The sequence below is a fragment of the Strix uralensis genome, chromosome 10 (genome assembly GCF_047716275.1).
Source record: "Strix uralensis isolate ZFMK-TIS-50842 chromosome 10, bStrUra1, whole genome shotgun sequence".
In the NCBI taxonomy this organism is placed as follows: Eukaryota; Metazoa; Chordata; class Aves; order Strigiformes; family Strigidae; genus Strix; species Strix uralensis.
In genome coordinates this window covers 24418553-24445872 of record NC_133981.1, presented here as the reverse complement: position 1 = coordinate 24445872, position 27320 = coordinate 24418553, and the positions used below count along the sequence as shown (strand labels likewise).

The following is a 27320-nucleotide window of genomic DNA, read 5'->3' as shown; positions in this document are numbered from 1 at the left end:
GTGCCGTTTTGCTGAAGAGATAAGCGGGCTGCGGTTTCCCCCCTTCTGCCACCCTTGCTTCACGGTGCAGCGGCAGCCGTCTGGCTGCTCCAGCTCCCCAAGAGCGTGAGGCAGAGTTTGCCCCGGGTGCCCCTGGATGCAGCGCTGCCCTGGTGTGATGGGTCTGTTGGAGGTTACGTGAGCCTGAGCGGAGCGTTGGCTGCTGAAGCTGTATTGTTCTAGCACGTGAACAAGCTGCGTGCCGCCCTGTAATCAGACCCAAGAGAGTCATTTGATTCCAGCCTCTGCAGAGAAGCAGTAGGTGAAGCTCTTGAAATCCGGTGTCCACAGGGGCGGTCAGGAAGACCTCCAGGTAACTTCACCTGGTAACTACAGCACGAAGACACTCTGCAGATCATAAAGTCTCTTTATGTGTGTGTGTATCAGGATTGCACAAGTATAACTGCTAGGTGTAGGTGAATTCTTAGATTTAGGTTGTGCAAAATCTCTAGTTTACAAGTTAAAAATGCCTTCTCTGGGCATAGTCTCAAACATAAATCTAGAATCTGCTTTTTCCACGAGTTTTCCTGACACTAAACACCTCATGTAAAGATTTGTGCTTCCTAAGTGCCGTGGGGGTTTAAATACAGAACCAGGAAGACTGAATTCTTATGCAAGTTGATATTTGTAAAATACTGTCTCAGCTCTTCCTGGAGGCTTTCCTGATAACTGGGTGAGAACGGTGATGTTGGCTGGTTCTTGCAACAAGGAGGAATTTGGCATGCAAAGGAGAGATAGCAAGGCCAGAAGGAAGGTGTGGACTGCGTGTTGACTTGTGTTCAAATCCCGGAGAGCTGCTGCAATAACGAAGCAGTCTTGAGTGCACCAGGAAAACACTTCGCAATAAAACGAATACAGCAAAGTTATTAACTTCAAATCGGGATAGTTTGTTGAGAAAATAGTATTACCATGTTAAGTTGTAATACCATCAAGTTGTTGACAACCATTAAGTTGTTGTCAAGTAAATGGGACAGATTGTTGGTAATTACAAAGCATTCATTTGGACGGGTAGATTTTATGCTACAACAGGATCATGTCAGCACCACTGTGGATATCCAGATTGCGTAGCTGAGGGCATATTGACACTGTTGGGTTCAGGCACTGACATCTCTGTGTGGCTGTGTTTGTACCTTAATGAATGTGCTGGCATGGTTACACTCCTAATTAAAACAGCTTTTGAGTTTCTTATACGATTAGCTGGCCAAAACCTAGACTGTTTCATATCTTTCTGAGTTTCTCCAGGTGTCAGAAAAAAGAGTCTTCTAGTTCAGCATGTTCCAGGAACCCCTTGAAATCATTGTCCATTTTTGACAGACTTTCGATCTAAGAGCCTGATGTCAGTAGGCTTAAATTTGCTTTACGGAGGATGTCAGGAAAACATACAGGACTCTACAGACCAGCAAAGGTTGGGAAACCACTTTTAAGTAATTACATTAGCTAAACATGATATTAAAAGAGATAAAGAGATGTTTTTGTAACAGCTCACCGGGACTCCAATCCTCTTTCTGTATGTTAAATACGTGGAGATTGTCGTTCTCTACATTGCTCCAATTGGGAGAACTATATGTTTTTAAGAAAGGAAAATTAAATTAGTCTTGTGTTTGGTACATTATTGAGCACTTTTGTTACCTGATATGAAATTGGGTAATGCAGACTAGTTCTGTGGCACCCAGGGGCATTCCCCTGTGCTGGAAAAATTGCCAGCTGAGCAATTAGGGCAATTTTTTGGTACTTTGTGCCCCAAGAACAGCCCAGAAAGACTGGAACAGCATCCAGAATCTGGCTCGTAGTTGACATCCAACTGCACGATTGAAGGAAAGAAAAATGCAGCCAAACCTGTGCTGCTTTGTAAGGAACTTGGCTCTGCAGAGCCTGAAAGGTATGGGGAGTGAGACGGAGGGATGGAGACTCGTGGTCAGAGGGCTGGATGGTGGAGCTCACTGTCTCTCCGCATAACTGGGACTGGCAATTTAGTAAGCACCAAATGCCTCATGCAGTTCATTCACTAATGAGAATATATAGTAACTAACATATGACTCAGAGGCTTCTGAGTGTGAATATCACTAATGACAATCAGACCTGGGCTTCAGGGATGCTTTTAAAAATCACACCCCTTTCTTCAGCTTCATTCAGCTGCTTGCTTCAAGACAAAAAAACCTTTTTTTTTCCCCCCTATAGCTTTTTACTGCTTCTTTTTGGGGTACAAAATTACAATTCTTCTAACATGTTCCTTCCTAAGGTGAAGTAGTGGTGTAGTGTGCAATGTATTTTAAGGACTCCTTACCATCGATTTAGAAGTGGTATTTATGTACTTTCTTATGAAGTGGTTTTTATTTACGTTCTTACGGTATTTTGAATGTAGGTAGAGTCAGAAAATGGGTTTTATGTATCTAAGCCACTGGAGTAGTTTAGCATTTTAAGCCTGTGAATAACAGCAATGCAACAATGTAAAAATAGTAACACTCTTCAGAGTGATCTAAGCTTTTGTTTCCTTTGTAATCTGTTGAGATTACAGAAATCAGTGGGGACTTCAGCGAGTGGACCAGATATAACGCCTTCAAAAAACAGGATGTCTTTTTCCACAACAACTAACCTGTTCACAAAAATAGCAACCGAGGACAGATTATCATTAATAGCATTCAGTGTAATAGAGACAAAACTATTATACCTTAGGGAAATATATCCTATAATAATAGCCTCTGTTGCTAAATATGATTTGTTTCTGGTGGTTTTAAACTTGGTTTATGACTCAGTCTTGAACAATCAGGATATTGTTGATTACATAAAATCTGTAATTCTCTGAATGTAATTTAAGTTCTCAATGTCTGCATTTTGTTTCTATGCTTACTTTACTTTTAGCTTTCCTTGCAGTTTGGGGTGCACCTCTGAAAAATGTTCCATCCATGTTTTTAAAACTCTGCCTGTGATTTTTGCTCTCCAGAGAGCTTGGTGTGGGTTGCCACATTCAGCAAGAGCAGCAAGTCCCTATCCCAAGCAGCCGATTATTTCACATCATTGGGGTTTGAGATTTATGTTGAGCCCTTTGCAGACGTGGCTGTGTGATAAACATGTAGGTGGACTGTACACTTGAATGCCTACATACTGCAGAGATAGGGTCTTCACACCAGAAACAGGTCAGATTATTATCTCTTAATCAAGGAGGTGCCAAGCACCTGCACTGGCCAGTAACATCCCTGAAGTCCCTCAGCACTGCAATTACAAAAATACTCTACAGCTGGCTTAGTTGACTGTAACATTTGTTTTTCAGGGAGGTCCCAATTTCACTCACTTTTACAAATAGTTTTATAGAGGTCAAGTATTTCATGCTTTCTCCCAAAGGGCTAATTCTCTGCTGCATACCACAACTGCAAACAAGTTTGAAAAAAAAAAAATTCCAAAATGTGGTTCAGTCAACCAAAGAGCAAAGTTTATCCAAGACAGCAATACTTGTACAACTGGCTGAAGTGCAGGGATGAAGAAGCAGAGAGAGCAGCTCCTTGCTGTAATTCAATCCTCTTGGCATTTCTCAACTGGACTGTAACAAACAGATTTACTCTGTTCCTCTTTCTAAAAGGAAAGGGCACCTACTTTATAAGCAAGCAATTAACTTCCAGTACAATTGCAAACATCAAAAAAAGTGGGCAACATCCCCATGCCCCAGAGAATTCCCAAATAATAAATAAGGGAGAAATGACAATACATCCCACCCTGTGCCCCTGAGGCAGCACAGCCCTCTCTCTGGGTGCTGGAAGGGGTGGTGGGACCAGGCTTTTCACATCAAAGGAAAAGCATATTTGAAGAGTAAGGAGAGCATCACTTGCAGTCCACCCTGATTTTAGCAGTGGTCCCATTCATGCCCTTTTCTTCATCGGAGTTTGGAGATGGGTCTTGGGAAAGGCTGGTTTGGGACTGCTTTGGGGTGCTGGCACTGACCTCACATCCCACCTGGACACCCAGGGCTGGCCAGGGCAGGGACCCCCCCTTGCCCTCCCGATCTGGGGGCTGGAGCGTATTGCACCGCCCTTACCTGCTGCACCTGCTTTTAACACACAGTCAGGAGAAAGCTGCAGGACTGATAGTGTTGTGCCTGTTTGCTAGAATAAAACTTTTTAAGTGTTGTGCCTCCAGCCTCCAAGTACTTGAATGATTTTGTGGCTTTTATGGGCAAGGCACCTATTCAGAAGCATGGGTGCTGTTCGAGTAACGTGAACACGTGTCCTGCGTTAGCACAGCATTCCTGGTGTCCGCTGTATGCACGTGTTTGTAGCCTGGTGGCAATAGTCGTGTGGACATTTCCCCACTAAGGCGCAGTCCATAGTTAGTCTATAGTTGCTTGTCCTTAGTTAGCATCCCTTAGACAGTGTGCAATCACCAGGAGTAACTCTCTGCTGGCTATAGCGCCTGCACCTTCTCCTACATTTTCCTCTAACCTCTTCAGATTGAAGGAACATGGTCAAAATTGTGTAGAATAGAAAAGAAACCTCTTCAAGATTTTTATAAGCTGGAGGAGGGTAATTCTTCCTGTTTCAAATACACAACGTGTTTGCTTTATACAAGTCCCAGTGTTGGGCCCAGAATTGTGGAAACCCAAAAGTAAATTTTAGTTTAAAAAAGTAACTGTGAAAATGCATGGAGTTGTGAAGCCCAGGAAAGGCTAATGTCACAGGGAGAACATTTGTCTGTAAATTCCCAAAGGAGACTTTACAGGCAGTAGAGACAGACCCTGTAAAACAAAAGCTGTGCATGTAGGTAGCACAACCCAGCGCTTGCACAGAGATTGTCATCTTCAAAGCACCGAGCCAAATGTTTGTTAATTATACTACAGCAGCCTTCGAGGCTATCAGGCAGGTATTAATATTGCTTTACAAGTGGAGAAATTGAGTCAAAGACGTTACGTAATTTTCTTGAGATTGAAGACAGTCATAACAACCTGGTGAATAGTGCAGGTTTTCCTTACGTGCTGCCGAAACTGCTGTGCTCCTAATGGGGACCACACAGATGCAGTTTGGTTTGGAAAGGAGGTCTCTCCCCCTAAATTTACGTTTCTAGTGCACTGAGGGTGGGCATATGTAAGGTGATGGGAAATACTAGCTATTCAGTACAGTCAGGGTTATCTCTCGTTTAGGCCCTAATTCAACAAGTCCCCTGTGTTGGACACTCCCATGTGTGCCCAAGCCAGCACATACAGGTTTTCTCCCAGCATTGTGTGCTCTTGGGCATCCTACTGAAGCGACACTGACCTGTGTGTCTTTCTGTTCTCCCAAATGACTTTTGAACTCACTGTTTAGCTTTAACCATATCTGACAGCAGGCTCGAGGTCTCAAAAATTCCTGTATGTTTTGGGAAAATATGTGGCTGATTAGATGAGACAAATCCTTCTGCTTAGGAAAAAGCTTGTCTGTTTGCTCCTTAGACACCGGAGAGCATACATGGAAGAGCCCTGGTCAGAGCTCACCCTGTAACAGCCACCAGAAGAACAGCACAGGAGACACAGATCCAAGAAACAGCTCATTTCGCTGCTCTTGGAATGGCTTCTTTCTTTCCCTTTTTTGTCTTTCCTTAACATCTCTTGTGTCTGTGATGTTGACCATTGCATTTCTGGATGCTGTGATGCGGACACAAGAAACTGCTCTCACGTAACATTGGCCTGACTTCAAAACGTGAAGCACGAGTCTCTGCTGCTGGGAAGTCCTGATTTTCCCGCAGTACCTGTAATTTTTTTCAGCTGGTGGACACTTCAGAAACTGGATTGGTATCTTCCTTACAAATGACACCTTGTTGTTAAGGGATAGGGATGAGCTCAGGTTAATTACTAACTATGACCTTTATTGCCTATAAAAATGCCATGAATACCTCTTCTGCACTGTGATAGCTGCCCCACCCGGGATTTTGATGCTTTATCCTCATGTACTGGGGTGGAGCAGCCACTTGCTGCTTGAGAGCTGGCAGCTGGCCTTGAGCATCCCTGCTGCCTGTACGCCTGCCAGACCCCGAGCATGCTGGAGGATGGGCCCATCAGCATAACCCTTTGCTCTCCTGGCTTAGAGACCGTTGACACTATCTCCAGCTTCTGAGAGAAGAGAAAGAGGAGTGTGAAATCAATCACCACTTTCCAAGACTTAATGCAATGCTGTATCCCAGGTTTGTGGCTGGGAATAAAAGTTATTTGGATTTGGACTGATTCAGGGGGAGAAGGAGAAGCAGATACATGGTTGTGTGAAATAAGAGCTGAAGTGTCATTTTTTACCAGTGTTAAAATTCCCTAAGCTTTCAGCGTGCTTCTGGTAAAGTGGTAAAGGTTGCAAACAGAATTTAAGTTAAATACACAGAACGTAACAACTAGTCGAGTGATTTATTTGCTAGTTCCAAATCCTGAACAATATGTTTGGCCACGGATGCGGCAGGCACTGCTGTACTGGGCCATGAGCACTGCAGAGCTGTGCCCTGTGTTGGGCTGTGCTGTTGGCCTGCTGGTAACCTGAGCAAACCCCTCCACTCCCACCCGTGACAAAGTCCTCATCTGCAAAACGGTACAATTGTAGTGACCTTCTTGGTAGATAAAGTGTACGATGTCGGGAGAGGTGGGCTTTTCCCCACTCCAGAAACTGGGACCTAGAATTAGGGGGGTGAGGTGAGAGTGAGGGTGCCCCTTCCCATCTGGAGGCAGTGTGGTCCATGGCCATTCAGCAAGGAGCAAAGGGTGCAGCATCACCCCCAGGAGCCTGCAGGTACAGAGCATCCTGGGGAGCCACCCCCATGCCCATCTGTGCTGGTTTGTAACCTTTCTTACAAACCCACTTGTCTATTCGAACACCTTCTATTTCATGTTTGTGCTGTGTTTGAAGAGTGCTTCTGAGGACTGGATAAAATGTATGGCTTTGGTTTGTTTTCAGAAGTGAAGATGTTAGCTTCCTTCTGCTCTATTTATATATTACTAGATTTTATTTTCTTTCCCATCAAATAGCCTTTTGTTTGGTTGTTTTATTTTTTGGTATTTTTCTGTAGTTGTCTTCTGGTTGATAATGGAGATTACATGGTTCTGATAGAACGGATACTACATGGGTTAATTTTTCTCCTAAAATTACTTAAAGTGTCATCTCACTGAAGATGACAAACCAAGGTCCTCATAAACATTCACGCTATAAAAACAGTTCTGGTTTATGCACCTTTTATTTTTGTTGACTGCATAAAAAATTGTCGTTAACTTTGTCAGGATACTGAAATTTGAACATCTCTTCATTGTGTACACAGAAGCAATTTCATTTTAAAGTGGCAAAGGGCCGAGTTTCTAATAAAAATGTAATTTGTAGCCTCTGACTGCAAATGCTTCTGTTTGTGCTAATTCTCATTTAAGCCACTGTAAAATGTATGATATATCAGCTTAAACAGCTGGAATATCAAAGGCTTTACTTTTCATGATTATTATTTTTCTCCTGTAACAGTTTTGGTAAAATTCGAATACATCAGTAGTAATGTTTCACTTTTATCTCATTATCAGATTAGTTTTACACTGCCCAAACCAGAGTTAAATCACTTAAATACCATTTAAAAATCAACCATTAAGTTGTTTTAAATTGTTCCAACAAGATAGTCTTGGATGCACAGTGATTACTCTCTTATGCCATCTTTACTGCATCTGGGCAAAAAGGTGGGACCAGGTCTCCGTAGATGAGCACGGCGGTAGAGCAGCGCGTGCCGGCTGCGGGCGCGGGGCTGATGCTCCGGCATCCTGCATCCCGGCCCTGCGCACCAGCTGCATCCCCGCTTCCCAGCTGGCACATTATGGCTGCAGCCTCTCACGTGTTAACACTGATGGGACAGCAAGCGCAAGGCTTTGCAGGGTCTCTGGGGAGAGTTTTCTTTCCTTGCTTCCTTATCCTTCACCAGGTAAAAGTTTTCTCCTTTTAATCTGCTTTGGGAACCTGATGCTTTCCCCAAGAATGTGTTTGGTCCTGCCAAACGCCTTCATTGTCACGCAGTTAGAAAGCAGCAGCTGGAGATAATTCACAGTTAGAGACCTCCACCCCTAAATACTTGGTTGGAGGACACATGCTTTGTACCCACGCACACCTCCGAGCGGGAAATCGCCGGTGCCCGTGAGGTACCTTTGCTGTGCAAACAGGACATGTTTAGCGATCTCTTTTACAGGCTGCTGGCGCATAAATGCTGCACTACTTGATTTGTGAGTTCTTGCAGCAGAGTGGGATTTTGCTGGGATGTCACAGCGCACTGTTTTGGGGTGTCTATGGGCTTTTTGAAACTGGTTCTGGGACTGCTGGTACAAATGAAGCAAATAAATCTGCTCCTGCTGTTGTTCACAAGGCTGCTTCCAGCTCTGCCTTGAAAACTGCCTTGCAGTTCCTTTGCTGAACCTCTTATGTCCGTTTTTTATCTCATTGGCGGATCTGAATAATCACACAAAAGTGCTCCTGAGAGCTTTTTCCAGTCCTCCTCTGTCGATGGTAACACATCCAGGGCTCATATTGACAGATTAATGTGGGGCTGGCTGCGGCAGGGCCCGTTGCTGGAGGCTGCTCCCAAGCACACCGCCTGGGATTCTGCACTCTCTGACTCCGAACCCGTTTGATCATTGTAGGGGGTCAAATGCTTGGCTCCAGTCTTTTTTATGTTTGTGTTTCAGGCAAATGGGGCTGAAAAAAGAAACTGGAGGGACCAAAGTGAAGTGTTCTCACGAAAAAAAAAAAAATAGATGCAAAACACAAAGCACCATTTGTGCTCAAATTGGGGGGTTGAGGGGAAGGACAGCACTGTTCAGCTGCTATAGATGACTTGGTTTTCTCCAGCTGCAGAAATGCTTTGATTCTGTTCTATTGTTAATTAACCACTCTGAGAAAAAATACATTTGTAAATTAGGCAGGAGACCGCTTCAGGACTCTGCACTGACTTCTGCCTAGGCTGGCAATCTCCTTCTGGTTCTCATTCCCAGGTGCAAATGCTCTGGAGACGGACCCAAGGGTAGGTCACTGTCATGAAGCTGATGGCTGCCCTGCTGCCCAAACCTTGCCACATAAAACCAATCCACCTGGCAAGAAGCCCTCGTTCCTCTTCGGGCAGGAATGTTCTTGAAGGGTTGTGTCTGTCAATCTGTCTTTAACTATGGAAATTCAATTTTGTATGCCTGTATTCATGTGAAAGCCCACAAACAGTTCTGCTGGTGGAAATACCTGTCAAGTCAAGCTCTACTCATTGAGAGAAGGGGCACAACTGGAACTGGTTCGTATTTCAGTTAAAGATCACATGAGGCATTTCGATGGGGTGATCTCTGGCACAGTTTGTTCTTGCAGTTTCATGTACAGTGAGGATAGCAGCTTCTGCCTACAAGTAGCTGTAAATGGCCAACCCTATTCAAAAGCCATGTTGTAGTTGGAAAAGTTGACTGCATCTTTTAGAGGACTGATTGAATTTGAGGTCAGTTATTTTTACTTTTCTGTTTTGTTCTAGTTAAATATTTTTACTTGCTCTCAGAACAATAGCTCCCACCACACTGAAGCCTTTGCCCAGTGCAGTAGCTTTTCATACCTCCTCCTGTAGCAATCCATGCAGCACCCAAAGGCCTCATCTCCTTAGTTTAGCTAAATATAGACTTTTCAAGCCCTTGTGTAGAGCCTAATCCATACCTTTACTAAGCTTAACAAGCTGAATCCAGTGGCATAAGCAGCTGACACAGCTTTATGGGTAGAGGAATCCTCTGTATTCTTTTACACGTGCTCTAATCTGCCAGGGTTTGTTTAAATTTTCTACTGTTTAATCTGGTATTTTATTGCCTGTATGTACTTGACTCTGAGGACTGGATTGTTGTGATTATTTTTCCTGTCTGCAAACTTACTCTTCAGTTTTCCATGCTGTCTGCCCAGGGAGACCCAATAATTTTGTATTTTGTCAAGTAACTGTTTAATAAAAAAAAAATCAGCCAAGTCTGCAGTTGCTTTTACACAATTCCAAAATAATGTCCTGTTTACCAGCCCGTTCACAAGCTGAACTCACAAAAATGAGAGTTTCTCTGCCTTTGGTTGCAAAGCTTCTCTCACCCTGTACTCTTTGGTTTGGAGGGAGCTGGGTCCCATACGCACTCTGGCAGCTGCAACAGGATGAAAATATCCACAAAGGTTTCTGGCAGAATCTTATTGTGACAAATCATTTACAGTGCTTCTAAAAAAGATTTGTTTCCATATCTTAGCTAGTTTGGCTTTTTCCAGCTTGTTTGCAGACTCAGTATGGGTTTTGTTGATGCTCTTTTCTAAAAGTAAGTAGATCTGAGGTTTGTAATCATGATGCACACAGTTACACATCACTGTGTGCCTTTGATTCAGAAGTGGTTTCAAACCCACCTTTGTAAACAGAGAGGGTCATAGTGCATTTTGACAGTTGCTCGTCCTGCCCCAAGTGTGCATGTGTTTGCGAGTGTGCTCACATGCACCGTGTGCGTGCACACAAGTGTACACCCCCTGCCAAAGGCATCAAAAGAGCTCTGAGCTCCACGGAGCCAGGTAGCTGGTTCACAACAGCAGTGACTTGCAAGGCTTAAAAAAACATAGAGGAGGTGGGCATGCCTGATCACACGTTATCCTTCCTTTATCCGTGCACCTTCCTGTCTGCCAACAACCAGGAGTTTAGGGCCTTCTCGCATCTGGACCATCACATTTAGTAACTGCTGGTGTATCCAACCTACACGAGTTTCTCCAGTTATTTAGCTTGTTTTTTATTTTGGACACTTTGGTATTGTCCTAAAGAGCTTGAACTCAGTGAGAATGGTTGGAGGGATTCTGTAAGATGCTTGGCAGAACTGACCCACCCTGTTGCCTGTGGGAGAGGAGCAAACATTCTCTCCTCTGCTTCCTGTGGGTCAGAACCAGAACCTTCCTGCACTAATCACCACTTTGCACCGCTGGTGTGATGCAAGGAGCCTGATCGCTACCATATGCAGGGAGATGGCATTGCCATGACCCGTGCCTAAACCGTTTCTCTGGCAGGAGCGATGTATCGGTGTTTCTTGCTAACTGAGGAGCGCTGAGAAGGCATTTCAGGCTTCGCGATGTGATGTAGCCTTGTTTGTGCAGGTGGTTAAGGTGAAGCTACCTTTGTTGCCTCTCATGGATCCTCTTGCCTAGTTGAGCTCTCATGGGGCTATGACACAAGGCTGTATCTCACAGCACCCAGCTGAAACACTTTTCCTGTGCTGTAAATGTGCCTTGCAGCCTGGGCTACTTTAGACCAAGCAAGCAGGAGCAGACTCCTGTTTGCTCTTTCTCCATCAGAAGGAACAGTGCCAGTCTGGAGTTTGATTATTTGGCTGGATGCTCGGCACTTCGACTGTGCAACAACTTCTTATCTTGGGTACTTCATTCCTTTGCAGTTTAGTTTTGTTTCTCCCCAGCGCTGTGTTCTGCCATTGGATTGCATTCACGCCGCGTGCCCACAGGCTGCGCTGTATTGTTGCATATGCTGTGCCATCCAAAATAATCTCAGTGGGTGTTCTAAGCTGCTGCCTTGATACAGCCCATCCTCTTGGCAGCCAGAAGTGCTGTGAGTTATGTGTCTTCTTTTCCTCCTCATCTTTGTATATCGTAATAGGTATGGAACCTATAGAAGTCTTTGCAGATGGTATACCTTGCCAAGATACCTTGCTGGTACCTAGCAGCTGTCCATACATGCTTGGTAAAGAAGATGTGTTTTGGTAATTACATTTACATGGGATGGTGCCTGGAGAACTATATGTAGATACAAAATGGTGTCCCTGGGAAAAAAAAAATCTTTGGGACTCTCTGCCACATTTTAATGGAGGTCCACAGTGCGCTGGTGGTGGGCTTCTGACTGACACCCTTTTTAGCACCGCATCAGGAATGTAGGCTGCAAAAAATCCAGTCTGACTGTACTAGGGTAAAAAGCATGTAAGCTTTGCTAGCCGCTAGCAGTCAGCACAGCTGCATAGTAAATGCACAGCTTATGGGGGTTTGGTTTTTTCATTATTAATTGCATGCTTGTGTGTTTGGAGATAGACTCAAGCTAATGTAATATTTGCCTTCTTATATTCCAGCTGTGTGGGTGTTGAAGAAGAAGAGGCACCAGATATCGACATCTATCATTGTCCAAATTGTGAGAAAACCCACGGAAAGTCTACTTGTAAGTATACTTGCACAGCTGGTCTTTAGATACAGAGCAGATTCTGTACGTTTAAACAAAAGAAGGTGGGTTTTTTTCATTACAAAAAGACACGCCTAAATATCATGTGTCATAAATATTAGAATTCAAACCATGAGGTGGAAAAAGATGTTAGGAGGAGAAAACCATGGGTTGGATTGTGGAGCTTTGGATGCAGCTCCGTGCCTGGCCTCAGGCAGTGTGCACGAGCTGATGCAAGGCACCTTACCTGGAGAGCTTCAGTCCCCAGTCCCAGCGACGAACATGATGCTTCCTTCTCCACACAGAATTAGGAATTGTGAAGGCACTTTAGTACTTGGGGCTAGAAAAATCCTACAGAGACAGCTAGTTCTAATACAGTAACTTTTGGAAACTACATGGTGTTTTTTGTCTTTGGATGAGAAGAGTAAGAAACAGTATGTTATGCTTGGCCTGGATATAAAACTGTAGCGATTTAAGTGGCAGTCAAAATTGTAGGATGCACTGAGGGTGCCAATTCTTGCAGTTCTTTCACAGGAAAAAGTTCTCCTGAGTAAAAGTGACAGTTGATCTCAGTGGGAGTTTTGTCTGGGAAAGAACTGTAGGATGTGTTTGCTTTGGTCAGATTAATTCACAAATTCTTTCTGTTATACAATGGGGAAAAAAAAAGAAAAGAAACCAATCTCTGTAAAAGATGAAATGCCTTACTTGAAAGCCATTTATTGTAAATAAGCAACAATGATGTGGAGGTTCTCACTGCTTTGCAACCTTACAGCAACACACAGAGGAAGAGCACTGTTCTCATCTCCCAGGAGCTGAACAAATCATAATATCCCCTTTTTAGGGTGAAATAAGGGATGGCTGGAAACTGACTTCTGTTGTGTAATTCAGTAAATTCAGTAATTTTAACACCAAGTAATTATTTTTGCACTGTCTTAAAAGTTAAAGTTTAAAAAATTTCTAGGGGGCAAGGGGAGGAGTCTGCAAGGTTTGTTTTGGGAGCAAAAACGGGAATAATTTTTCCACTTTGACTTTTTCAAAATCAAGTGTGAACTGGAAACCTGAATGACCTGCAGCTGTTCCTTTCTCCCAGATGGTCTGCTAACAACGTTGGCTGAAGCAGGGCACCCACAAATTGGGCAAGCTGGCAGAAAACCCCCTTGGGAGGCTTGTTCTGAAAGACTTAACAAGATCAATATGTCCCCACAAAATGTTTTGATTTAAAAGAGTCAGTCTTTCTAATGTTTTGTTGGAAGATTTCTGACAAATGCACTGGAAATTGGTCAAATAACCACAAATCATCTTCAAGTGAACAGTTTGGTATTAGAATGGGTGGTGTTGAAAAGAGGGGTATGACTGCAGATACTCCCAGGCTGTTACTGACCCAGTATAGAAGCAGCAGCAGAGGATTTCTAGCCTCTGTGAATTTTGTATAACATTGAGATGTGTCTGATGCTTTGATTTCTTTCGCTTTGCTTTGAATTATGAATGATGAAAAACACCTACTTTTCAGTGCGAGGGGAAAAAAAATCAAACCGAAGCAGCAAAAGTCTATAATCAGGAATTCAATATCAATTCTATAAAAACTGTGGTGCATCATCTTAAGAATTCCAGAAATGGCAGTTTCAGTAAAAGGATTACAGGTTTAATATACCAGTTAAGATGAGGAGAGTTGAACCGACAACAATCTTCTGGTACTTTAAGAAGATTTTTGGCTATCCAATTCTTTTTATCCAAATAAAAATCCGACTTGGCAGTACATCCCTCAGTCTGCATTGTGCAGCACAGCAGAAAGTGCTGCTGGAGCGCTGTCACTAGTTATAGGCTTATCAATGTGTGAGGTTATCAGTGTGGTAGGAATACAGAACATTATATCGTTCTGCAGTACGGCAGAAAGACTTTGTTTTCTCCCCTCAGACGCATTGCAGAAAGTTTAATGACGTACAAAACCAATCATCAAAGTAGCCGAGTGTGAAAATTTCAGGAGCATTTAAACATTAGTTATTGACAACCTTACCTTGAGTGTTGGTGAAGTGCAAGATCACAGGTTCTCAAGCTACATAGCCATTTTCACCGTTAACTTGTAGAATCGTGAATCCTGTTGAAAACTGAGGCTGTTATCCTGTAGCCCCTCCTTGCGGAGTGCAATAGGCCAGGAAAGTTAAGAGACTGATTAAATGAAGGCAGGAACAGCTTGGCTTAATGCATTCATCCTGTCAGGCATTTGTATGCAGGGCATCGTGCTACATGGCACTTGGGCTCTGCTGGGACTTCTGTGAGATGATCACTTTTGTTTGTTTATTAACTGTTACAATATATGTTTAAATTACTTATCTAGCACTGTCAGTTTTGTAATAAATGAGTAAGAGTTGTTCCAGAGCCAGCAGATCACTGGTAGGATTTAATTATTGCAAGATTAGCAAAGGGAAACACAGACACCAATTGTCTGTTATGCAACTCGTCTGGATTTAAAAATATATGTGTATTTCTGGAGCACGCATTCCTCAATATATGCTTTCCAGATGTCAAATTTAAAAATCATTTTCCTCTTCTTACATTTTTCCTTTTTACCAGTGTGGCTTAGTGGCTACTATTTCAGAAGATTGCTTCCTGTCATATGACATTTTAAGCCGTTTTGGTTTAATGAAATTTGTAGGGACTCCTCTTTGGGAAAAATTATACACGTTCATACAAAATTTTCTGACATCAGTTAAGTAAAATGGAAGTGCTTTGTTTAGGCAGACTTGACTCATTTTCATAACACCATCTGAAATGTTCAGTTTGATTGCTGTCTCCTCTGCGGCAGTGAAAATCAGAAGTTCTTTGGAATCAGTGAAGTTACATAGATGCAAGCAAACCAAAGTCAGGCTGAAACTTTTCAAGTAGTTACAACCTTTAATATAAATCATAGAGAACTAACAGGGTGCTTCTAGGTATCCCTTCTTCATAAATACATTTGACATAATGTAAGTATACCTTTGAAGTCTAGAATTACTCATTTTGAGATACAGTTTTCATAAAATATATATTCCCTCTTTCCTCTGGAGGGTTTTCTGTGGGAGTGGGTTATACTTTCCAAAGGTCAAATTTGGATCAGAAAGTTCTGCAGAAAAAGAAATGTGTAATGATTTAAGAAAAAGTGGCCTTTCTGGCCAAAGCTAGTATTTGTTGCACATGTTAGTGGGCCTTTCATTCTTACTGTGGTGTTCGTGGTGAAACATAAAGAGAATGGCTGAAAATGGGCTAAATGTTGATTGTTTGATGTAGTATAATAGACTAGAGCAGCAGCTTGCTGCCATCCAGGAGATAGCACCTCCTGGGGAGGTTTCTGGCGGCAGAGGCATCTTTGTTGCCTCTGCGTGAGAGGTGGACGTGAGAGGTGGACGTGAGAGGTGGACGTGAGAGGTGGATGTGAGAGGTGGATGCCTGCCAGAGCTCTCCCCGGTGCTTTTTGAAGAGTTGCAGTGAATTTCTTGATTCGGCGCTAATTTGCCGCTTTTATTTCTCAATAATCCGTTCTATCTGAAGTGTAATAAAAGAACACACTAATATGATAAGCTCTTTAATTTTCACTGTGTCAAGTGACACCTGTTTCGCTGGGACTTGTGCTGAGAGTCCCTGTGTTGGTTCAGATCTGCTGAGTGGGGGAAGAGGCAGTCACTGGAAAGGGAAGGAGAGGAGGAAGGTTTGGCATTCATGTAGGGCTTGTTTCCTTTGTTACCAGGAGCATTGAATTAATACACTAAGCCTGAGAGTCATTAAGATAAAGAACTAGCAGCTTTAATGAATATATCCAGCTAGGCTAGAGAGCTGCATGAAACTAATAAACCAACATGCTTTGTGCAAAACCTGGGATGGATTCATTGGGAGATGTCTTTACTTGAGTTATTCTGGGATTGTGGTGGGGAAAACAAAGTTAGCTTTTTCCAAACTTCATGTCTTATAGCTGTGGCCTCCAGATTCCTTTCTTAATGAAAAAGTATGTGGATCTGTGTGTGTGGGCCTGTGCAAAGAACAAGGAAAGAGTGCCATCCATGCATGGTTACTGAGGAGTCTGGGTCCTTCCCCAGCTGTTTTGAACAGTAAGAAAAGCATATGGGATCGTGATTTTGGGGTAAAATACTGAGTTTCATGATGTAAAACAAGGGTGAAAAATAAAAGTGAGTTGTGACATACAAAAATTCTACTAACAGGGCTTGAAATGATACAAATATGCACTTGGGACAAAAAACAATTTACTACCAAAATGAGCGTGTCCAGACAGACTGTGGAAGTAGGAACAGCTGAGAAAGATAGTGCTGACTAAGAGAAAAAGCTGGACCAGTTTTTCTTGCTCTGCATTATCTGGCTGTCAGAGGCAGGGCGGAACTACATTGACATTTGACTTACTTATTTGTGCTTATTCCAGCTGACCCTTTTTCCATTATGAACTTGCCTATATGTCTGTCACCCACTGGGAGCACAGTCGAGGGGCCTTCAGTCTGCTGTCATCAACTTAAGGCCTAGGCCTGGCTTGTCTTTCGAAACCTAGGAATAAGAAGAGTTCTAAAAATTGCATTTATGGTGCCCTTGCATCTCTTTTTTTTTTTCTTTTCTTTTTCCTTTTATGTGCATGCGGTGTGCAGGGCATAATTCAAAGCCTGTCAAAATTGATGTCAAATCTGCCACTGCTGGACAGACCTTTAGACTAAGGTAATTCATGACAAATATGTTCATAAAGATCTACACTGCATATTGAGAAGGCAGAAAAGTGGCTTTCTAAGAGTTTTATGATAAGGACTGTGTAGTCTGTCGAGTACAAAATGTCCAGAGCCTTTGTTTGCATAAAGCCTGCGGTAGCTGCGCAGCTCAGTAATTATCTGTCTGGTTGCCCTTATGTTACAAAACGAACACTGTTCAGTATGTAATAGATCTTCAAGCTGCAGTATAATTGTCTAATGGTGAATTGAGAGCAATATGAAAATCTGCAGTGCAATATAGTGGGGGTTCCCTCTTCTCTGCTCACATAAGAAATGAAATGAAGATTTGTCCTTCCTTCAAATGTCTTAATAATTATCTTCTACTTAACATATGGTACTGTCCAATTCATTCTTTTTCAGTGAAAAAGAAAAGAAATTGGCATAAACACGATACTGGACAGACGACAGAGGTCAAACCTGTACAGAACGGGAGCCAAGTCTTTATAAAAGAACTTCGAAGTCGTACTTTTCCAAGGTAGGTTGTTCAGCTGCACACGTGGACAGGGCTGTTGAGGTAAAGCATACGCAGCCAGTTTCCTATGAAGCTGATGATGGTCCTTGCTGAAAGTATTACATAGTGCAGAACTTTGAAGTTTAAATGAACAGTGTTTTATTGCAGATGTCCCAGGCTCTTCCCTTTTTTATATTTGTGCAGCCGTATTCAAATCTACTCTTGATTGAGCCCAGTTCCTGCGGATTTCCATAGAAGCTAGTATTTGTGAAGACAAGAACAAGAACGTGTTTGACCCCTACAACATTCGCTTGCATAAGAAACTAACCAATTTATTGCATAGAATTATCCAGTACTCAAAAATACTAATGGTTTTGCTGAAGTCTGTCTCCATCTTAAAAAGAAGAACAATGACATCCTCAGTCGCTACAGTGACAAAGGCTCTCTTATTTGGGGTAATGAATAGTGCTAATTGTTAGGTGACATGTTCCACACTTTATTAGGCTGCTTCACAGCCATTTGTAAGAGTGATGATTTTCTTCTGGTTCTTTAATGTAGGCCTTAGTCAAATAAATCCTTAATTATTAATGACTAATTATTTTAGAAGAATCTGTAGAGACTGGTAAAGTGTACTTGGTAAACACAAAACTTCTTCCTTTTTACAGATAATTTAATTGCACATTTAATTTCAGATACTGGTCTTAGGCTGGTTAAGGAAAAGGATGAAAATACCTCTGCAGAGTGTTTGCAGTGCTTAAAGATGTCTTTCACTGAACTCAGGATCCGGTATTTTTACTTGCCTGGCTAGTTTTATTTGGGCCTGCTAGATTTTTGTCTTAGCCTTTTTTTTTGTTTGTTTTTGTATACAGAGCAATTTGACAGGTTGCAAAGCTAGTTTGTTAAAAAAAGGTTTAAGGCTTAGGCAGAATGATTTCAGTAAGCTCGGATGGCCTCTGGGATTGCACTCACATATGCAATATCTCTGAGTTACTCCCAAATTGTGAAAAAAATATGGACCCCCATTTTTGTTTGTTTGTTTCTCACGTAAATGTGCACATAAGAAAATCCTGCTGTCAAATTAAAGTTTCTGAGAAAGAAGAGTCTGTAGCCAAAAAAGAATGCCTGCAAGATTCAGGCCTCAGACATCTACACTTGTGCCATTAGTAAAACAAAGTCTTGTTGAGAAATTTTCTCTTCTGAAGAAAATTAATGAAATCTGCAGATGTTCACAGAACAAAACCCAAACTCGTCAGTCAGAATGTGATGAATGAAAAAAGGGGGGCTCAATTCAGAGACAGAAACATCATTGCTGATTCACAGCACATGACGGTAAATTATAACCCATGGTTAGTCCCTTGGTGAGGCTCGGATCAAAAGGAACAGTGAAGAGAGCAAAAAGGCAAAAAATATAATTCATGTCATTCTGCTCCTGAGTGTTTAATGCCAAACTAGCATTCGAGTAGTAATAGTAGTAGAAATAATAATGAAATTGATGGTTCATGTACTTCAGTGTAGGTGCCAGACTCTTCATTTTGGCACGATCAATACTAGATGCTCTGGTACTGATCTCTCTTTACGACTAAGTGTAAGTTTCTATGGCACATATAGAAGCAAATCAGACTTGAACAAGTATGTGAGATATATATGGGCACTGTAAAGTAAGTGCAGACGTTTAGTGGTAAATCATGGTTTGCTTCTTGCTCCTTAAAATCTCCAGCTAATTCTTTGCACGTTGCTGGTGCATGGTACCAGTGCTCACATAAATGAGGAATGCTTCTTTTAATTGATAATTAATTAACTTTGCCTCCTGACCAGCCCCACTGTGGCTGGGGTCATCCACAAATAGCTGGGTTTCTACAGCTTCTCCCTATTTGCATCTGGTCATCTTGTTCTCCAGGGTTCAAACTCCACCGGGGCGGCCTGAGAAGGTCCAGGGTGGGGGTTCCCCCTGCGTGGTGGGGTCGAAGGAGGAGACCCCCAGGAAAGGATTTGGGGGAGCCCGCACAGCTAAAGGGTGTCAGGGCCTCTGCTGCAGGTTGGGCTGCATGGGGTGGCAAAGGCAGTGAGGCACCAGCGTGCCAGCTGCCATGGCGGCACTCGCAGCCTCTGCCTCTTTCCCACCGGTTTTTGGTGCCGTTATGAAGATGTCAGCTGTAGTTCAGAACTTCTGCAGGAGAGGGCAGTCATGTATTAGTCTTACCTGCCCAGGGAGGCAGTGCTTTTTGGGGTGAACACCCAGATTTTGCCATTCCCCCCACCAGCAGCCGTGGCCCTGGCCTGCCAGATGGTTTTTGGAGCCCGGCTGACAAGCAGCACACGGCAGCAGAGCACTTTTGGGACTGATGGCCTTTCATATACAGGCACTTTTCACTCCAAATTCAAAGTGTTTTACTCTTGAAAAGATCTAGAGATTGGACTTTTGAGTTTGCTTTGAGAGTTGACAGTGCAAATAGCTGGTCATCTGATGAAGCTGCCCTTTCCTTAGTCCCTTTGAAGCCCTCCCAGTGACTTGAAAATTATTTGCAGAATATTTCCCGAGCCATTTATTTCACTACTTAAAAATGATTTGCAGAGTATTTCCTGGGCAATTTATTTGAGATTATGCAGCATTTCTAATCTTGCCTTCTTTAGAGTGGAACATTTAACACTAATTTCTTTAACATTGATCACTGGTAACTCAACAGATCCCTATAGTTGAGGAAAACAGTCTTTCACCGTAAGCTGTTATTGTAGGAGTTTCCAGTAGTTGGTGCATGAGGCTCGAGGTAGTTGATTCCGGACAATTTTAGTGTGCCCTGCGTGTTTTGCAATAAATGATTTTCTGGCTTTTGTCTTATGCACCTATTTTGCATATAATTGTTTATTCATAACTTTTCCTTTCAGTAGTGAAATGCAGAATACACCAAACTACGTGGAAGCACCTCACCATTGAATCTGTGTTTACTTTTTCAGTGCTGAAGATATAGTCGTGAAAGTGCCAGGCAGCCAGCTAACAACAGAGTATTTGGAAGAAAATGGCTTTGTGGAGCCCATCCTCGTCCCGAAGAAGGACGGCCTGGGTTTGTCCGTACCCGCACCCACCTTCTACGTCAGCGATGTTGAAAACTACGTTGGTGTGTATCTGACAAGCAGGTGGCATTGTACTGCTTGGAGCTCAGCTGCTTTTTATGAAAAATACATATATTATTTGTATAAAAAATTGTAAAATATGTTTTAAAATATTGTCTATGTCTTGAGCTATGCTGAGTTCAGTATTTATTATGTAGTGGTAGTATTATGTAGTGGTAGCTTGTAATTAGCAATTAATTCACTCTTGTTTCTTGTACCAACTTGACAGTGAGCCTGAGCCAGACTGCATTGTACTCCATAGCATTTCATTAAAAGAAACAGTCATAGTAGTATCAAGAAATAGTTTCTTCAGGCCAGGTCTTAATTGATTACTGCCATCTCGCTTTGTATTGAAGGAATTACTGGACTGAGACTCCCACTTTGCAAAGGCAGTTCATTGTTTAACACTGGTGTCAGTGAGAGCTATTTTCGTTGCTGCTGACCATTTGGATTCCTTTTGGCATCTTCCTGTCTCTAACCTGAGCAGAGTATTGTACCGCATCATCTCACAAATCACGATGTTCTCCCACTTTGAAAGACATATCTTGGCCAGGAGCCACAGAAGTGCTCAGAAGTCGCTTGTCTTGTCTCCGCATCCTCCTTCCTTTAGCATGTGTGATCTTGTCTCTTGTCCTCTCTCCCTTTGTCCCTCCTCTATGTCACTTTCTGTCTGATTGTCTGTCTTGCCAGGCAAGGCATCGTCCTTTGGGAGCCACGACTCCAGCCCCAGTGTCTCTGTCTATGTTTCAGGGTCCCTCTATCTCCTCAGACAGTCTGCTAACCACCCCCTCCTCCTGCACTCTCCTTACCAGGCCGCTGACCTGTTCCCCAAACTGGAGGGTGCTGTCATCAACTGCTGCTGTTCTAGACTGTATCTATTGCTTTTGCAGTGATCATGTGCAGTGAGATAACTATGAATAAAGGAGAATTCAGACCCCTGATTTTACTGTTATCTCTGTCCCATTGCTTCTACAGGAAGCATATTTTCCTTGCCCATCTGCTACACTTAGCAGATTTCTTGTGTGACCTAGGTGCTCCTTATGCATCTGCTGGCTTTCTCTCAGCCTCTAGCTGAAATAATCCACCCTACCGACAGAACTGTTAGTGAAAAGCTGGAGAGAAGAACACGGGTTGTTTAATCTGAAGCTGGCACCAGATTTGAAAGTGAACGGCACAAATACATGCTGGTCTAACTTCCATGGAGTTAGTTCGCTTGAACGGGATTTCCCAGGCAGGGGTTTATCTCACTGTTTTGTAGTTTATTGGACCTTGAATGTCTTTTAGAAACAACCTAAAGTAAGTAGCAGAGGACAAAACACCACAAACAAGACTGCCAAATACATCATTACTGTTCTGGCATTTCATGAAAAAAACAAATTGATTTTTTTTCCCCCTCCTAATGTGAAAAAAGCTATCAATGAAACACTGGGAGAGGAAAAATACAGCCAATTAAAATTGAAAGGAAGAAAGACTGGAGAGATGTTTTTCTTGCAGAAAAGATAAGAGAGTGTGCTTAGAAATGGCCTTCTCGATGTGTTCTCTGGTTTGCCCAGTGTAAAATTCAACTACTTGACTAACGCTTTTAGTATTAACACTGGAGATTTGTATCCAACACTGTCTGTCAGAGGAAATGTATGAGTACTAGCAGATTACCCTCTGTACTCTAATGCAGAGGGGATGGATTTTTGATACGTGTAATTTTGGATAAAATAACAAAAAGTCATTTCTTCTGGTACACCTGAAATATCATGTTAAAAAATGGGAATTTTCCTGCAAAATTCCTCCTTGATTATAGATTTTGTAAGCAAAAATTTAAAATAGAGCATAAGAGAACTTACAGTTTTGGAAAATCAGTTTAAGAAGGTATCCTGTACGGTGTTACACTCTGTCTACAGTCACGAGACTTTTACAGCATGGTGGGTAGGGCTTACTCTGTGTATATAAAAGTGTTTGCGTATAATTTTCACCAGGCAAATAAAATCAATAATGAAATTAATAGATTAAAAATAATATTAATCCTTTAAAAATAAAAACTACAGTTATGTCAGGGGCATGAATACAAAAGCACCATTTTATGCATATACATTTTATGTATATACACATCTTTTATGCATGTATGTCTATGTATATACATATATAAACAGCAGGGAAGATACAAAGGCTAAGAAGATCAGAAAATCAAAAGATTGAGATGTTTCTCGAAACATTAACTCATCCCCAAGGACACAAAATGGAGCAAGTCAGGGATGTTTCTCAAAATATTAACTCACCCCCAAGCACACAAAATGGGGCAAGTCAGGCTACCCTTCAAACTCTCTTTTTCATTGAATTAATCTGTAGGACCAGAGAGGAGTGTTGATGTCACTGATGTCACCAAGCAGAAAGACTGCAAGATGAAGCTCAAGGAATTTGTGGATTACTACTACAGCACAAACAGGAAAAGGGTCCTCAACGTGACCAACCTGGAGTTCTCAGACACAAGGTAAGAGCCTAGCCTGCTGCACTGCGCAGTGGCTGGGGTACATGGCTGGGGTCACCTGGGGGAGTTTGAACAGCCGCTGCCTCCTCCGGTGGTTCCTTCTTTAGTAAGTGCTGTTTAACCCTGGGATAGCAGCTTCTTGTTGCTCTGACCCCCAACTACATATGCAGGCAAAGCACAGAAGTGAAAGTGCTAGCTGCTGTGTGAGGAGAACGGTACCCAGCAGACTAAAAGGGCTGGCATTTGTCATGGTAATTCATGCCTGCATATCATCAGCATTCGTGTGCCATCAGCATTCGCGTATCAGAACAGAACATTTTGGTACCTTTCAGTTTTATTTTAACTCTAGTAGTATAGGTATAGTTAATTCAGTACAACTATATACTAGAACATAACTTGATGCTCCAGGAGCGAATTCTCTGCCTTGTCCTGGTAGTGAGTGATAACATAGTATGTTCCTGGTATGATCTTAGGTGCTTAGATGCACTTCATAAATACCAGTAAGACCAAAGAAAGGAGGACAGAGGTGACCACAGAGGTATGATAACACTGTATATGGGAGAACATGGACATAAGGGGTCTTACTTTTTAATATCCTGTTATTTTTCTGGTGAGATGGGAATCCTGATGGGTATAAGGCAACAACAGCCCTTCGTCCAACTTAAGGTGATCTTGAAACATGGTGATCTTCTTGGAGCATTCTTTTTCAAAATGCGTTGTACAGCAGTGAGCATCCTACTTGTATAGCACTGGTTTGAGTGCATATATTGCTTACTGAATCTTCCATTTAAAACAGCAGAGAGTGAGTAAATACATGAGGTGTGGCTTTAGGCATAGCGTAACGTCACTGGATGGCCTTGAATGAGAAAAAGGTTGAAATTACTGTAATTTTGTAATCCTATACCATGTGTTAGAGTTTTAGTGCCTTTGCGAGTTAACCTGTAATCTGTATGACAGCAGTTCAGAACTAGAGTGATGCTGACTGCCTGGAGCCATGACTCCAGCTCCAGGGTATCTGTCTGTGTTTCATGGTCCCTTTATCTCTTTAGATAGTCCGCTAACCACCCCCTCCTCCTGCATTCTCCTTACCAGGAGCTGGTATCACACCTTACCAGGTGTGATGGTACAGATCAACGCTGCACGTGAGGCTGAGGCGCTTTAGTGATGCGGTGAGCCAGAGGTCATGGTGCTGGCTATGTGAATATTGTCAGTCCTCAATGACAGGAACCCTACTATTCTCCTCATGTTTTATATTATATGTTTTATATATAGGATAATTAGCTGATCTAAATGCCTAAGAGTTTAAGTTATTGCTTTGTGCTTTACAAAACTGTGTTCATCACCTGAGCTGTGCTTTTATTCCAGAAGTAGGCAGATGAGTCTGTACTGTATTGAACTTCATGCAACTGTGCAGATCTTTTTTACAGTGCTTGCAGTCCTTCTGGGTAGCCAGTACTTCTAGAAGGGAAGCGTCAGAGGAGGAAAAGATTCCTTTATATACAAACACTACACAGAAGATGATGAGTGTCAACATAAAAATAAAGAATGGTTGTTTTGGGGAGCATTCCATTTTAGTGAGAAGACTTAAAGTAGCCTTAAAAAAGAAGGCTGATGAATAATTACAAGCTCGGTTTTTTTTAAAGCCATTACCTTTAGCCCTATAGCTAGTGTTTTAGTAGTGCACACCCATTTCTGCAGAAAGCATCTCTAGTAATTACAGGCTTCAAAGATTACCAGTATCTCCAGTTGAGATTTTTTTTAGCTTTCTGCCATTTATCCCAGAATAACGGGAGGTCTTTTGTTCTGAAGGACTGCTGGAGCTGTCACTCATATGCTGCTAATTTAGACATTAACTAGCAAATATTTTATTTCTTAACATAGGCAGTGACACTTCAGTTGAATGCACTGCTCCATCCTCCCCTGCCATTTTAAATGGAGTTATTGTTATCAGTGTTTGACAGTGAGCATAAATGACACATGGGAGCATTTAATTTTAGTTTGAAGTGTAGATGCTCTTACTGACGTGATATTTTAGAGTGTCCAACAGTGAACCTCCATCCCCTGCAAATGTTAGTCCAAATTTTGGACTATATAAATACAAAATTTAGCACATTCTGGGATGAAACACTTTTAATACCTGTTTATCATGCCACTGAAGTCTTAGCTGTGGTTTATAGTATATATTATATATGTAATATAAAAATAATAATTCTATGAATAAACATATATGAGTATATGCTCAATGTAAATATATCCATTTGTATAAATTATATAAATAAATATTATATATTTTATATTTTAAATATATTCACATTATCAACCCAAATTAGACTTTTTCCTTCTGAGCTTTTAATGTAATTTAGTCAGTCTAAATAAAAAGATTACTGTGATTTTCAGCATCAGATCAAGACTTAATTCTCAAATCTTAATGTTATTGTTATTAAGATTTTTAATATTCAGCTTAACTTGCAACTTTTTAAGATTTACCAGACCATTTATGTAGGAGTGCACACATTTCTCTTCTGAAGGGGGCTGGAAAAGTGACTGGGATAACAGTGCTGTTGATAACTGAGCGTCCATAGCAAGAGGCAGGGACTGGAAGCGTACAAACAGCATATACTTGATCATAAATACTGCTACTGAAAGAAGTCAAAGGGTTGTTGCTAAGTCATCATACTTAAAAAGCCTTAAATCTCTCTCTGTAAACAGTTTTCACAAATTTTCCACTGGCACGTAAGGAGTTGCTTCAGATTGCCATGCAAGCATTAGAGACACACTCTGCTTTTTGTTCTATCAGGGTCCTTGTGCTCTTTCTAAAAAAGATGCATGTTTGTTTTCAATTCTCTCTGTAAAGGATGTCCAGTTTTGTAGAGCCTCCAGATATAGTTAAGAAGTTGTCCTGGGTGGAAAATTATTGGCCTGACGATGCTCTTTTGGCTAAACCAAAAGTTACCAAGTACTGCCTGATCTGTGTGAAGGACAGCTACACAGATTTCCACATAGATTCAGGAGGAGCTTCTGCATGGTACCACGTGCTGAAGGTGAGGGGTCATGCTTTTGCAGTGTATCTTGTAACAAACAAATTTTATATGCAAAGACCATCCTAAAATTCTCTCAAAAATTCAGGCCTCAGTTTTTTTCTCCATTGTCCTGTTGTATCCATAAGTAATATGCAGAGCTTTAACTGCTGTAATGGGGTACGCTCTCAGCAGCGCCAGGGTCTACGGAGTGAGGAAGCCACTTGGAGTGCAGAAGTTGTCTGTGTATTTTCACTGTATTAGGATTTTAGTGTTTGTTTAGTGCCTTCTGCACATATGTCACCTAAGGCCTGAAGGATATTACATCCCACTTTTGCAGGGCAACGGAACCTGGAGCTGTAAACTTTTTGCACCGTCAGTCGCACAAACCTGAGCAAATGTGGTCAGCCAGTGATTTAATTATTTCAGCCCTTCTGTACAAAGCTGACTACTAAATTTTATTTAAAGAGTGTTAAAATACGTAATGTTATATATATAGTTAGACAAATATTTGTGTGTGTGCATGTTTCTGTGCCAGTGCAACATTGTTTGGTTTGGCTGCTTGTTGCTAATTTTATATTTTCTAATTCAGGGAGAAAAGATATTTTATCTCATCAAACCAGCCTCTGCAAATATTTCTCTTTATGAACGCTGGCAATCGGCAGCAAACCACAGTGAGATGTTTTTTGCAGACCAAGTAGATAAATGTTACAAATGCACCATTAAACAAGGACAGACACTCTTCATTCCATCAGGTGAGCAGGCTGTTGCAGGTGAGGTTTCCTGCACGTTTTTTAGAGCTGCTGAAATAGCATGTCCAAAACGCTAGAGGGATGTGATTTGATGATTTTCTCTGACAAAGTATGAAGTCTAATTCTCACTAGAAGTGTAATTTCATATGTTTACATAAAAAAGTCAGAACTTTTACTGCTTTCTATCAATATTCTAGCAGCCTTTTAAAAATACAACTAGTAGGTACAGTGTTCCACTCTTTGTCTAGCTGGGTTGCAGTATGAATTCTCCCTCTGTATCCAGCCATGACATTGGTGCTTTTTGCCATCTAACAGAGGATTCACGTTGAATTACTTTCTGACCATGACTCCACATAAAATCCTTTTCACAGTCATTGATTCCCGGTGGCACTGAGGAACTACAGGTGCCTGCACATGTGTGAGTGTGCATTTATAGTTTCACATGAGATTGAAGACCTGGGTGTCACAGACTTTTATGGGTTACTTGATAGACTTGGGCTTTCCATGCAGGTTAGGGATGGTGGATTTTGTTTTTCTCAGTTCCTTGGAGGATCTTTGTAAGGACAGGGATTGATTAGAAGATAGTGCAGAGTTTTA

The 27320-nt window shown here is 41.9% G+C and overlaps 1 protein-coding gene across 4 annotated transcripts in view; it reads left to right on the top strand.

Moving 5' to 3' along the window:
- PHF2 (PHD finger protein 2) overlaps positions 1-27320 on the top strand; it is an 85476-nt gene that overhangs the window by 30990 nt on the left and 27166 nt on the right. For 3 of the 4 annotated variants that reach the window (XM_074879817.1, XM_074879816.1, XM_074879815.1), the window contains exons 2-7: positions 12095-12180; positions 17277-17391; positions 20320-20480; positions 22816-22957; positions 25809-25995; positions 26564-26726. In XM_074879817.1, the coding sequence (XP_074735918.1) occupies positions 12095-12180; positions 17277-17391; positions 20320-20480; positions 22816-22957; positions 25809-25995; positions 26564-26726 (854 nt within the window). Of the gene's footprint in view, positions 1-12094; positions 12181-17276; positions 17392-17591; positions 17823-20319; positions 20481-22815; positions 22958-25808; positions 25996-26563; positions 26727-27320 lie in introns of those variants that run through there. The other variant, XM_074879818.1, reaches the window with a different exon arrangement.